General features: G+C 37.3%; 1 protein-coding gene across 1 annotated transcript in view; it reads right to left on the reverse strand.

Annotated features, from left to right (window-relative positions):
- Positions 1–3,466: 3,466 nt before the first annotated feature.
- Positions 3,467–14,382, reverse strand: part of pms1 (PMS1 homolog 1, mismatch repair system component) — a 37,944-nt gene continuing 27,028 nt past the window's right edge. Inside the window, exons 10-13 of the mRNA XM_026946990.3 lie at positions 9,553–10,020; positions 9,248–9,378; positions 5,400–5,560; positions 3,467–4,560 (exon numbers count right to left, since the gene is read on the reverse strand). Of these exons, the coding sequence (XP_026802791.3) occupies positions 4,363–4,560; positions 5,400–5,560; positions 9,248–9,378; positions 9,553–10,020 (958 nt within the window). The 3' untranslated portion in view covers positions 3,467–4,362. The remainder of the gene's footprint in view (positions 4,561–5,399; positions 5,561–9,247; positions 9,379–9,552; positions 10,021–14,382) is intronic.

The raw sequence follows: 14,382 nt of genomic DNA on the forward strand, positions 1-14,382 counted from the left end.
CATATTAAATGAGTAGAAACGTGCATATGCAGGATTTATGCACAAAACTATGCATGTACATGGTTGATAAATGAGACCCCTGATTCACAGAGGTGTGTTGAGTCATTCTAGAAATCACTCCATTGTGTTTAGCAACAATAAAATTCTCCCACAATGAGGTCTGCTGTCAGCACCTTCTCCACACGCAACACAATTTCCTCTCAAAATGCTTAATTGAGCCTTTAAAGCACATGGCTGGCTTTTAATTGCAAGATGCCGTGTGGAGAAAAGCGTGTGAGAAACACTAAGCCCAGGTCAGGCCTGGCAGAACAGAAGTTTCAAAGGCTTGCGTTTGAAAAATACCTTTACATCTGGCGTGTTTAACACAGAACACATGTGGATGTTAATTGCTTTATGGCAGTTACGCTGCAAATTAGCTGCATAACAACATTCATCAGAGTAATTCAGGCCCTCTCAAAAAAGACTATTACAGGGTGAACTCTACTCCTTGATAAAAATCTGTCAATTATACCTAACGCTGTTTCTCTCGTAAAAAAAAAAAAGCTACTGCAGCTACAGAACAAAGCAATTAAGGTGGGAAGGGAGAGCTGTTCGGCAGCCGTCTCATTCTAGGTCAGCTGCAGGTGCAGAGAACTGAGCTTAGTAGACATTTAGACGTCTGTATGTTCACAGAATGTACACAGTAAATTCACTTACATTAAGACAAGCCATTGAGCTGAGACAGACAATTTAAACAACATGAAACAGAAGTTTACACACATTTTTCTTCCACAGTGAAAGGGCATGCTTGAACACGTGGGACTTATCTATTATATCTACTGGAAACTGATTGGCTTGTGAACAACAGGCACTCCAAAGCAAACATGGAGTCAGATCTAGATGTCTCTTTCTGTAGTTAGTAAACAATAACCTTGGTCTAAAATAAACCTACCCTGAAATACATTATATATATATATATATATATATATATATATATATATATATATTGTGACGTGCTTAGCGATTCGATGGATGGTGCTGTATTTTTGTTATTCCTGTGAGTTTTCACACTGATGTCATGGGGCAGATACAGTGGTGTGCAATGGGAGAAAAACTTAAAGCATCTCAAACAAAAATTCAAAAGTGATAACGAAAAAAAAAGCATAAAAGCACTCATTATTTTCCCACTCATCATTTTCATCAGTGACATTCAACGTCATATTAATGAGAAATCCGGTCAAGAAGTAATGGAGAGTAATGGAGACTTCAGTGCAAATGCAAATGTTGGACTCAAAGTCCCAGAATGCAATGTAGTTACATGACACAGTTGTGCTGAGTAATGCCAGAGACTTGGCTTGGCTAGTTAACCGATCTATGAGATGATGAGCAAGATGACACTGACATGCTTTGGAAGCTGATCTGTTTGAGCAGGGTGTACAGATGAGATGAAAAGGTGAGAGAGCTGCACAAACTAAAAGACGAAAGCACTGCTGCATTGCTTTCTTTAAGTAGAGATGAAACAAGGGCTAAAAAGATCAGTTTTTTTTTTATTTCAGGTTTCTTTAATGCACAACAATAATCAAATAATAAATGCTATAAAATGACACAGATGACTATATTTGAATGTCTGCTATATGTATGCTAGCTTGTATGCTACCTAAAATTAGAGCAATGTATATAATTCTACATAGTAGTATCTAGAGTGAAGTCCATGTGGAGCTGATTATGTTCTGGAAAACCACAAACCATGTGCCTGCAGGGTGCCAGCAGCAGTTGAGCTTTATTTTCAGCTGGTAATTGGACGGCTCTTGCTGTGACTCTGCACTTCTCGGTGAACCAGAGAGCCCATCTTATTTAGTTTTAAGGGTCCCATGTGCCAGCTTTAACGAGGCAAATTTAAGGTGCTGATTTTTTGGGGGTGGGGGATTTATAGCTACACTGAAATAAATTTGCTGGTTCATTGGCATCTGCGGAGGGTTAATGGATTCGGGTTTGTTTTCTGTGCTAACAAGGCAGAAATTTTTAGGGCTGGCTGATTAACCTCCACTGCAACCTGTATGTATTGACACCATGAGTTTGCATTCCAAATTATGACTTTATCTAACGTATCTAACGTCAGTAAAAAATAAAATGCCATAAAATGTCCATAAACCTAAGAGCTGACAATCAGTGGTCTATAAAGTTCCCAATACTCAAATTTAATTAAAATTATTAGACGCCTTACTGGAAAATGACTCAAGAAACAGTTCGAGTAAGCCATAAATAGTTGAGTAGGTGTTTTAAAATCTAAAAAAAAATTACATGTACCCAAGGGCCAAGCAGTGATGCCAACTTAGCAGCTTTGTCGCTATATTTGGCAACTTTTTATACCCCTTTAGTGACATTACTTCAAAAAAGAGCCTAGTGACAAATCTAATGACTGTTTGAGCAAATAGTCCTGTACTTGATACGGCTCTCCAGTTCACATCACAGCTGCTACTTATACGAGATGAGAGAGCAGGTTCACTCCAGCAGTGTGTAAAGTCTGACTAAGTTGCATTTGCACAACCTGATGTTCCCAATGACTAATCACTCATCACGATTGTTCACCAACTTACCAATCACTGATCACCTCTTTTCTGAATCAAAAATTACAATTATTCCCAATGACTAATCCCTGATCACCATTGTTCACCCACTTACCAATCACTGATCACCAATCTTCCACATGAGCAATCACTGATTACCATTGTTCCCAATGACTAATCACTAATTATCATGGTTTCTCAACAACCAATCACTGATTGCCACTTTTCCCAATGACTAATCACTGATCACCATTGTTCCCCCACTTACAAATCACTGATCCCTACTGATGATCACCATTGTTGTTTTCTGGTTTGTGGTGCCATGACCAAAGACTTATTTCTATAAACAAAATATATCTTACAGTTTATTTACAGCATAGCACTGTTGAATTCTCACTTCTGATTGGCCAAAAGGTGTTGATTAATTTTCTATAACAGCAGTACTTCCAGCTATAATTAAAATCACAGGTTTATATTTTAGTGCCCATTCTATTAAACTAAAAATTGTAATTGTTGGCCAAATTGTGGTGATATATATATATATATATACCTACAAAAAGCACACAAATGAGTGTGAAAATCAGTTGTTTAATTTACAGGTTAGGTGTTATGCTTTGTAATGGCTCATAAGGAGACTAAGTAAAATAAACTAACTGTTAGCTATGTTTACTCACCAGAGCAACCAACGATATTTTCTACTTCCTTCCTTCCAAACTTTAGTTTTCTTCATAATGTCTCCATATACATGGAATGAGATGGCGTATATGACAGGGTAAGATGAATCCATGGTTATAAGACTTTTTTTTTTCCTACCATTTTTGCGTGTCCAAATAGGTAAATGGGAAATAATTACAGGTAGGACCTAAAGTTGTAAAAGGAGTGGTCCAACGATTCATTTGAGACAATCATTTGGATTTGATTTCGTCGCTTGCTGTTATCAGTAAAATCGCGGCTCCATGTTGCGGACATACATATAGAAAATGAATTCTCGCCTGTTGCGTTGTTGCTTGCTAGTGTGAATCCAGGGTTAGGCACTTGGTCCTGTCATTTCCACCCACATGAGTTCCTTCTTTAAAAAAATGTGGTTCAGTATTATCTGGAATTAGCCAAATCTACAGCACATCATCTTCAGTTTACAAATAAAAAACTCAGCAAGGATTTTTCCAAGTGGAATTTTCTGAGGTCAGTGAGAAATTGGCTTGTTTTTGTTATTTGGAGTCACGCCACATTCTGCATTAGGAACAAGCAAGACCATCACCACATCACGTCAGCTGAGGAATCCTCAACTACGTCAGCACAAATCCACCTGCCGTGTTTCTCAGGAGAGGCCAAAGGTTTATGGGAGAACAGGAAAGTTGTTCTGTATATCATCATCCGAGTACAAAGCGGAGTACAAACTACTGAGTGAGAAGGTGAGAACCAAGAGAACCTGTTTGTACAACCATCTGTAGTTTCAAATTTAATTCTGACACCTGTATTATTTATTTTAAGGTGATATTTCATAAGTGTAATATACTCCATATACATGCAAATTTCCACTCCATGTTTTATTTTATCTCATTTTCTTCCATTCCTTATGACAAAAGAAAGCTGTACATTCTAAGTGAAAATATTTATTACTCTCTTATGCACTTCATTTTTTAAAAATAAACATTATTTAATTATTCAATGCCGCAATGTCAGTATCATTAGTAAAAAACAAACTGTATTGCAGAACATGATACTGAAAAAAATAATATGCATTTACATTCGAAACATTTAGAGAACGATCCGCTGTGGCTGAAGGTAACATTACATTGGAAAATTCTCGAAATACTCAGCAAGTGCTCGACAAGATGTCAAGAGCTTCCTGATCTGTTTCAGGAACTTCAGTGAGGTGGTGAAAAAATGGCCGTCCATGAAGACAGACTTCACGTTTCCCGTCAAACTCTTGTGTCATTCGAGACAGTATATTTGTGACGTCGTCTCTGGACATGTTCAGAGGCAACTGTCTGGTCATCCGCACAGCTTCCCCCTAACAGAGAGACAGAAAATCAGAAAGGAAGCAAGGAAGAGGAAAAAAATTAAATGAAGGAAAAAACAGAACAGAAGAAAGAAAGAAATTTAAAGAAAATGAAAGAAAATATCACAAGACAAATAAAGCAAGAAAGAAAAAAAATGTCAGGAAAAAATAAAGAAAAAAGTTAAGGAAAAAACAGAAATAAGAATGAACGAATGAAAGAAAGAAGGGACAAAAGAAAGTAAGAAAGAAAAGGAAAGATAAATATCACAAGACAAATCAAGCAACAAAGAAAGAAAGAAAGAAAGAAAATGACAGGAAAAAATAAAGAAAAAAGTTAAGGAAAAAACAAAAGAATGTAAGAAAGAAAAGAAGGACAAAAAATGAAAGAAAGAAAAAATAAAAAAGAAAGAAAAGACAGAACATAAGAAAGGAAGATAGAGTGAGGGTAAGAATGGATAAACACAAAACAAGTTTGAAAATGAAAGTAAGAAAGAAAGAAAGAAAAAAGAAGGGATAAAAAAAGAAAAAGGAAGAAAGAAGGGACAAAAGAAAGTAAGAAAAAAAGTAAAGACAAAAATTTTAAAAGAGAAAAATAAAAAGAAAGAAAGGACAGAACATTAGAAAGATAGAGTGAAGGTAAGAATGGATAAAAATAAAGAATAAATTTAAGAAAGAACAAAAGAAAGAAAGAAAGAAAAGCCAAAAAATTAAAAAGGAAAGAATTGCCAAAGCAATAAGCATCGGTTAGAGTCAGTGATAAAATTTTGATGAATGAAGTTGAAACAGTGAGTTTTGGTTTCAGATGGTGTTTAGAAGGGAAGAGGAGCCTCAGTGAGGAAGGACTTTCTCACCTCTAGGTAGTTAGTGACTTTGAGAGGTCTGCACTGCTGAACCGTCTGAGCGTTCCTGTCCTTCACGGCCGTTAGGATCTCCCTCAGGTCAGCGATGCCGTAGAAAGGCATGCAGTCGGCCATAGCCGTCACTTCAACACCCGTCTCCATGGACGAGGAACCTGGCCAGAGAAAGCACAGAGCCAGGATTAATAAACTCCAGGTTCGACCTTCTCCAGGAAAGAATGATAAATAAATATTTGGATTTACAGTCTGGTTGGAGAACAAGTCAGACGGGCAGGGCACCAAATTAAGCACTAAAATAATATTATGATCTCTGCTGACTGGAAAGAATCACAGACAAGGTTTTCAGCAGATGATTTAAAAAATGATTTCTTTTTTTCTAGAAAAGGACACGATGGAGATACTGCACTAGCAATAAATACATGTCAGATACGTATCCAGCAATGAAAGCGCTGGTTAATGAAACGGTTTCGGTAAACTCTGGCTTAAATGGGAATTTTTGCTCTGAAAATGGCACGGCGTGTTGTCCTGCTCTCTGTTTGAAAAGGGCAGATTCTTCTGAGGTGCTAAGCCACTGAGCCGGGCACAGGCTTCGGCGGCCCGCCAACGTAAACCACAATGACCCACAGCGGCACCAAGACAGCACACACACACACACACACACACACACACACACACACACGCCGACGGCACTCTGCAGCCCTGAGGCGAGGTAAAGGTCAAACCAAAACGGAAAAACAAGAGGAGGGATATCCCCTAAATGTGGGTCCATCCCCAACTTCTGGGCTCACTCATTGGGCTAGTTTTCAAAATATGCAATACATAACTCATTGCGAAATGTTCCAAACATGTTCCAAAAAAGCGCCATATTAATATTAATATTAATATTAAAAAACGTGTCAAGATTCTTTCTGTAAATTCAAAAATTTCATTTATTCATCACCGATGAAATATATTCTCCTATTTTATTATGCTGCCAATACTAGAACATTACACTACACTACACTATATAATGTAATATAGAAAAAAAACAACAACACAAGAACATTTCAGCAACTGTCAGAAATAATTAATAAATAATAATCCTTTTATTCCAGCTGTTCACATTTCTTAATTATTTGTGAACTCTGGCATGAAAGGCATCCATCAGATCAAATCTGTGCTAAATCCAATCAGACAGTAAAGTGACCTTAGGAATAATTTATAAAGCATGGTTTTAGACATGTGTGTTACTATTACTGTCAAAGAAAGAAAGAAAGGAGGATATAAGGAAATGAAGTAGAAAGAAAGAAAGAAAGAAAGAAAGAAAGACAATAAATAAGAAAGAAAGAAAGAAAGAAAAAGAAAGAAAGAAAAAGAAAGAAAGAAAAAGAAAGATATAAGGAAATGAAGTAGAAAGAAAGAAAGAAAGATCTGCAGCTGTTAATGGAAATTCAGGCAGCCAGGCTCCTTCTAGGAAAAGAGGAGTGCATGATGAATGAGACGGATGCTGCCTTTGGGATCGAGTTCTTCGTAACAAGCTCACATGGTTTCCTGAGTCATGGAGAAAATGGAAATGCTAACAGTGCACTTTCCATCTGCGCAATTTACTCTCACATCACCATCTTACTACAATCACGATTATAGACCATTACTGTTATATTATGCTATGTTGTGTTATGCTGTGTTGTGTTATGCTGTCTTGTGTTATATTGTGTGTTGTGTTGTATTATTTTGTGTTATGTTGTGTTGTGTTATGCTATGCTGTGACGTATTATGTTGTGTTGTGTTATGTTGTGTTATGCTATGCTATGCTGTGTGTTATATTGTGTGTTATGTTGTGTTTTGTTATGTTGTGTCGTGCTGTATTATGTTGTGTTATGTTATGCTATGTTATGCTGTGTTGTGTTATATTGTGTGTTATGTTGTTTTGTGTTATGTTGTGTCGTGTTGTGTTCTGCTATGCTGTGACGTATTATGTTGTGTTGTGTTGTGTTATGCTATGTTGTGTTGTGTTGTGTTATGTTATGCTGTGTTATGTTATATTGTGTGTTGTATTATGTTGTGTTATGTTGTTTTGTGTTATGTTGTTTTGTGTCGTGTTGTGTTATGTTGTGTTGTGTTGTGTTATGTTGTGTTATGCTATGCTATGCTGTGTGTTATATTGTGTGTTATGTTGTGTCGTGCTATATTATGTTGTGTTATGTTATGCTATGTTATGCTGTGTTGTGTTATATTGTGTGTTATGTTGTTTTGTGTTATGTTGTGTCGTGTTGTGTTCTGCTATGCTGTGACGTATTATGTTGTGTTGTGTTGTGTTATGCTATGTTGTGTTGTGTTGTGTTATGTTATGCTGTATGTTATATTGTGTGTTGTATTATGTTGTGTTATGTTGTTTTGTGTCGTGTTGTGTTATGTTGTATTATGTTATGCTATGTTGTGACGTGTTGTATTATGTTGTGTTATGTTGTTTTGTGTTATGTTGTGTTATGTTATATTGTGTGTTGTATTATGTTGTGTTATGTTGTTTTGTGTTATGTTGTTTTGTGTCGTGTTGTGTTATGTTGTGTTATGTTATGCTATGTTGTGACGTGTTGTATTATGTTGTGTTGTGTTGTGTTGTGTTATGCTGTGTTATGCTATGTTGTGTTGTGTTATACTATAAGCCACATGATTCTACATTACTTATAGCACTGAGCCTGTAGTATTTTGTTCAGCTTGTTCCCCGAGTGAACAGAAATCAGTGGAGTGAAGAGACGACACTGAGGCTCAGGTTTAAACACGGCGCGTGGCTTTGACCTCAGACGGTCAGATGCAGATGATGATCATCAGAGTGAAACCTAGCGTTCTTTACAATCTGTCAGTAATGTTGTTTTTCCATCACTTTTCCATTTTCTCTTTTAGAGACAGCCAGATTTTAAAATGCTAGAATATTACTTCTCGTTTAGAGAAACATATTTCAGTTTATCAAAGTTTTCAGAACTACACTACATGACCAAAAGTATGTGCACCCCTGACCATCACACCCACATGTGGTTCTTCCCCAAACTGCTCCCACAAAGTTAGAAGCACACAATTGTATAGAATGTCTCTGTATGCTGTAGTATTACAATTTCCCTTCACTGGAACTAAGAGGCCCAAACCTGTTCCAGCATGACAATGCCCCTGTGCACAAAGCGAGCTCCATGAAGACATGGTGTGTGAAGGTTGGAGTGGAAGAACTCGAGTGTCCTGCACAGAGCCCTGACCTCAACTCCACTGAACACCTTTGGGACGAACTGGAACACCGACTGAACCCCAGACCTCCTCACCAACATCAGCGCCTGACCTCACTAATGCTCTTGTAGCTGAATGAACACAAAACCCCACAGCCACGCTCCAACATCTAGTGGAAGGCTTCCCAGAAGAGTGGAGCTTATTATAACAGCAAAGGGGAATAAATCTGGATGATCAAGCACATATAGGCATGATGGTCAGGTGTCCACAAACTTTTGGCCATATAGTGTACCACCAATCTTCACAAGAGTGTCTGAACACCAGCCACAGAACAGCCCCAAAGCAAAGTGGATATTAATCTGGAATGAGATGTTCAACAAGCACATATGGGTGTGATGGTCAGGTGTCCACAAACTATCTCCTGAAACTCCTAGTTAACTTCCTATAAATTCCCATCTCTCCTTTTCACTTCTTGTGAAGGATCTTCTGCATAACACATAGTTCTCTCACAGAAATTGGGTTTTGCTTCTGCTTCAGAATTCAGAACTTCAGAATCCCATCACACTCCCATCATGTGAAGCAAATCCTCCACCCGTGGGAGCCAAAGCCTAATTCATTCATTCATTCATTCACTGCTTTGACAGTGCTACCTGGAGTAAGTCTGATCTGAAATCCATTGGCCACCAGCCTGGCATCAGTAAAGAGGACTGCACCGGTTAAAGACGGACTGCCTTTCTCCATATTCATAAGAACGTCCATGTATTCAGGACCACCAAGAACACTGCACAGAAAAAAAAAACATACACAAGCAAACAGGTGAGTGCTCTAAAGATGTAAGAAACATAAATGTAGTAAAATACCTTTACATTTTTTTCATCAAATATCAGTATCAGTATCATATTGAGCTGAAAATCCTTTCCAAATGACATTAGATGAGAAAGCAGAGACACACTACCCATCTGTTAGCTGTATAGGGGGCTGCAGGCTCGCTGCTGGAAGTATATTATTCTCCAGAAGTCTCTTAAACAGCAGGGCTTCCTCCACCCTAAATGGATTTAACAACATGAGCTTTCTGCCACATAAAACGACCCAGGCGCAGTGAGAAGGCAAGCGGTTTACAAGGCGGAGGCCCTGCTCACTCGAGCGGGAGCGATGCTCAGGCTGAAGTGCTCGCCTGAGGGCATCCATGCTGAACTCGAGAGGCTTGGACACCTTCGTAGGTTTCTCCTTGCTCTCAGGCTGAGATTTAAAGTGTTTGTCCAGGGTCTGCTGATCGGACATGGGGGCTTTGCGTTTCACGCCCTGGGGTCTGTTCTGAAAGTAATCGGCTTTCTGATAATGATGGTCAGGAGTGATTTCAGCTGATGCACGCTTCTTCTGCTCGTTGTAGGACTCCAGGGACTTTTGGGCCTTTTCCTCATACCTGAGATGGAAAGAAGCAAACAATTAGCAGATGTAGATATGATGTAATCTCTTGTATACATGAAAATATAGACTCAATGTGCAATAATGTCCCAACGATTGTACAGGGCTGTTTGACTGTTAAATCCCCAGCATCCTTTCTGCAGAGATGATTTTCTGCTGCCTTCCACAAACAATATGACATAACTGTGGAGAAAATGGACACCACGCAGAGACTTTACTCTGCTCATGGAAGAAGGGCAGTTCAAGATTGGTCTAATGAATCTCTATTTCTGCTGCCACATGCAGATGGTTCGGTCCGAATTTGGTGTCAACGGCATGAATCCATGGATCAGACCTGCAGTGTATCAACAGTTCAGGCTGGTGGTGGTGGTGTAATGGTGTGGGGAATGTTTTCCTTACACACATTGGGCCCCTTAATATCAACCGAGTTTTGTTTTAATGTCACAGGCTATGAGTACTGTTTCTGATGATGTGCATTCCTTTAAGGCCAGAGTTTATCCATCTTATAATGAGTACTTCCAGCACGATAATGCACCGTGCTATGGCCCAAAGTGAAACCATTCTTGTCAGAAAAGGTTTCACTGTTAAGGCTTCAGCATTCATATGGAGATGATATTCCACTGGCAATATTATGTAATTGTGGAGAAATACGTTCTCGTACGGGGTGGTTCTCTCGCTGCCTCATGCACATGGTAGCTGGGCAAACTCTGCGGTTGTACACACTACGCAAACAAGCCTGATAGGTCGTTACAAACATAGCATGTCCAAACCAATTCATTCCAAGATGGATGACATTGAGGAGCGACAAACTTCATCCTATAGTTGTGGAAAATGACATGAAACCTTTAACAGCGCCACGTACAGTACTAGAGCACTTGTATATGACAGCCAGTATGAAAATGCAGAGAATATGTGAACTCGTATGCTTGTAAAGATGGCTTTGTCGTCTCACAACTCTCGCAGACGTAATCCCCGTCCTTCAGTCAAAAAAGAATTCTATTAAAATGTGTTTAATAAATATTTTGGCAAAATTATCTTTATATCACATGACATAAAAAAGGAGAGTCCGAATAAATGGACATTTCTCAAATTATGTGTTAATTATTTATTTAATTTTAATTTATGTAAATGTATGTTAACTAAAAGGAGTTATTTTCCAACAGCCTCACTGTTTGCTTGAGGCATAAATCTTTCCTGAGGGAAGATAAATTGAAGAATTTAATGTTGTGGATGCCACATGTAAGAAATGTAAAACTGATCTAAATATTTACACAAAAAAACTGTTTAAATTGTTAAAAATTGTTGAAACTTGCTAAAATTTCATTAATCCCTCCTCCTACTATTCTTATCTTGAAATTAGCACTGCTGCTAATGTTTTTTTTCTGTGGCTGTATAACATTTATTAATATTTAAATGTATAATAGTACTAAATATTTTAAGTAAATTGAATTTGAATGCAAATATTAACTCTACTATAAGCTACAGAAGGTTTCGTATACAAACAGCAAGCCTTAAAGGTTTAAATGGATGGATAAAGAGATGGATAACTATTTCTTGTATCAGGTTAATAGAATTGTTGGATTGTAAAAGGTTCACAGGATTTATCAGAAGAATGTATTATGCCTGGGATAAGCACTTCACTTGTATGCAAACTTGTTATAAATGTACTGTAACAAGCAGGTCAGCAGTTGTAACTAATTAAATATTCCCAATCCACATAAGGAACCCAGATTTAATTTCCTCTTGTGGGTCTAAGTGGCCTCCTGGGACACGATATAAATCACGGTGTAGAAACCTGCAGAAACTGCCAAGATAAAAAGAACATCTGCTACCTGCGAGCAACTGGGGGCTAAAGAGAAAACCAAAGCCTGTAAAAGCACACGGATCTGCCTTTCCCACTTCACTTCACCATTCTATCAGACTGGACCTCATACTGGCAACCACTGGAGTAAAACTTATCCTAATCTACATGTAGTTGTCAAATCACCACGTATAAAACACCACAGATCACAAAACTACATAATGGAAGATTATATAAAGTCCAAAAATGACATAAATGGTTAAAACCACAATGCATGCAACATTATGTCGAATATAATTAACCAGAAATAATTGAATCCCCATGCTAACACTAACATCTATCAGCAAGTGACTTCATACTTAACACCCCCCGAATAATTTAAAACATCATTAACACTGAAAGGTTGATGATCAGAGAAACAGAGCAGTTTCACTTCACGCCTGTGCAAAAAGTAAAAACTGTATTTTTAATACTAACATGCAAACGTAATTTGTTGTTTGTTTCTGTAGAGTACAGTGTAACCGGAATATACTGCAGGTGTTCTAAAGTATGGTCATTCTTTTAATCCTTAAATTCACACTGTGATCTGAGGATGTGACCTTGCTTTCTGTGTAATTTATGTGAATGTAGGAAGAAAGAAAGAAAGAAAGAAAGAAATGGAAATGGAGGATGGACATACAGAAGAAAGCAAGAAAGAAAGAAAGAAAGAAATGAAAAGTAGAAAGAAAGAAAGAAATGAAGAAAGAATGAATGAATGAATGAATGAATGAATGAAAGGAGGATATAAGAAAATGAAGTAGAAAGAAAGAAAGAAAGAAAGAAAGAAATTAATGAATGAAGAGGAAGGATGGACATACAGAAGAAAGAAAGAAAGAAAGAAAGAAAGAAAGAAAGCAAGAAAGAAAGAATGAATGAATGAATGAATGAATGAATGAAAAGAAAGAAAGAAAGAAAGAAAGAAAGGAGGATATAAGAAAATTAAGTAGAGAGAAAGAATGAATGAATGAATGAATGAAAGAAAGAAAGGAGGATATATGAAAATGAAGTAGAAAGAAAGAAAGAAAGAAAGAAAGAAAAGAAAGAAAGAAAGGAGGATATAAGAAAATGAAGTAGAAAGAAAGAAAGAAAGAATGAATTAGAAAGAAAGAAAGGAGGATATAAGAAAATTAAGTAGAAAGAAAGAAAGAAAGAAAGAAAGAAAGGAGGATATAAGAAAATGAAGTAGAAAGAAAGAAAGAAAGAATGAATTAGAAAGAAAGAAAGGAGGATATAAGAAAATTAAGTAGAAAGAAAGAAAGAAAGAAAGAAAGGAGGATATAAGAAAATGAAGCAGAAAGAAAGAAAGAAAGAAAGGAGGATATAAGAAAATGAAGCAGAAAGAAAGAAAGAAAGAATGAATTAGAAAGAAAGAAAGGAGGATATAAGAAAATTAAGTAGAAAGAAAGAAAGAAAGAAAGAAAGGAGGATATAAGAAAATGAAGTAGAAAGAAAAAAGAAAGAAAGAAAGAAAGAAAGAAAGAATGAATGAATGAAAGAAAGAAAGAAAGAAAAGAAAGAAAGAATGAATGAAAGATATAAGAAAATGAAGTAGAAAGAAAGAAAGAAAGAAAGAAAGAAAGGAGGATATAAGAAAATGAAGTAGAAAGAAAGAAAGAAAGAATGAATGAATGAATGAAAGATATAAGAAAATGAAGTAGAAAGACAGAAAGAATGAAAGAATGAAAGAAATATAAGAAAATGAAGTAGAAAGAAAGAAAGAAAGAAAGAATGAAAGATATAAGAAAATGAAGTAGAAAGAATGAAAGAAAGAAAGAAAGAAAGAAAGAAACTCTTTTTATGGAGAGTTGCCGTAGTTTTTACGGGAGTCAGGAATGTGGCATTCTTCTGATGTTGTAGAATAAATCTGTGGGATTCGGTGGTCGGGGCGACGAGTCCCTAATCTCACACCAAGCTTGTTGTCTGTGTGCGCAGAGCCACAGCGAGGGTGTCAGTGGTGATTAGTAGTTGAGATTCCGTTTCACATGCTGAGTCTTTACTCAGGAAGAAAAGTCAGAAAGACAGTTTGATATGTTCTGAGAGAACTGGGAGATGGAAGGATGGAAGGAGAAGTAATGCTGCATCAACAGTGTAACAGTGGAAGGAGAAGCCATGATCCCTGATGAGCTCCCTGATGAGCTTTAATGCATAAAGAGATGAAGAGTGGGCTGAGACCTGACCCCTGGGGTACTCCAGTGATGAAGCTGGGAGATGATAAACAGGAACCTCTGCAGGACAGATGGCAGGACTGCTAATTCCAAAGCTAACTAGTTAAACACAAATGAAATAAACACTAATCCGTGTGAAAATTGTTTGCAATTTACGTTACACGCTTGGATTCGTGCTAGCTTCATTCACAGATTAGCAAAGCAAGCTAGCTGTACCAGCTACATTTACTCAACCAGAAGCACCAACAATCTCTGCAAGCTTTATTTTTCTTCCTGATGTCTCTATACACATTTAATGAGAGCTCGTATATGGCAGGATAAGATGAAACCGTGGTCAAACAGTAAATAAGAACTA

The sequence above is a fragment of the Pangasianodon hypophthalmus genome, chromosome 5 (assembly GCF_027358585.1).
Source record: "Pangasianodon hypophthalmus isolate fPanHyp1 chromosome 5, fPanHyp1.pri, whole genome shotgun sequence".
Classification (NCBI taxonomy): Eukaryota; Metazoa; Chordata; class Actinopteri; order Siluriformes; family Pangasiidae; genus Pangasianodon; species Pangasianodon hypophthalmus.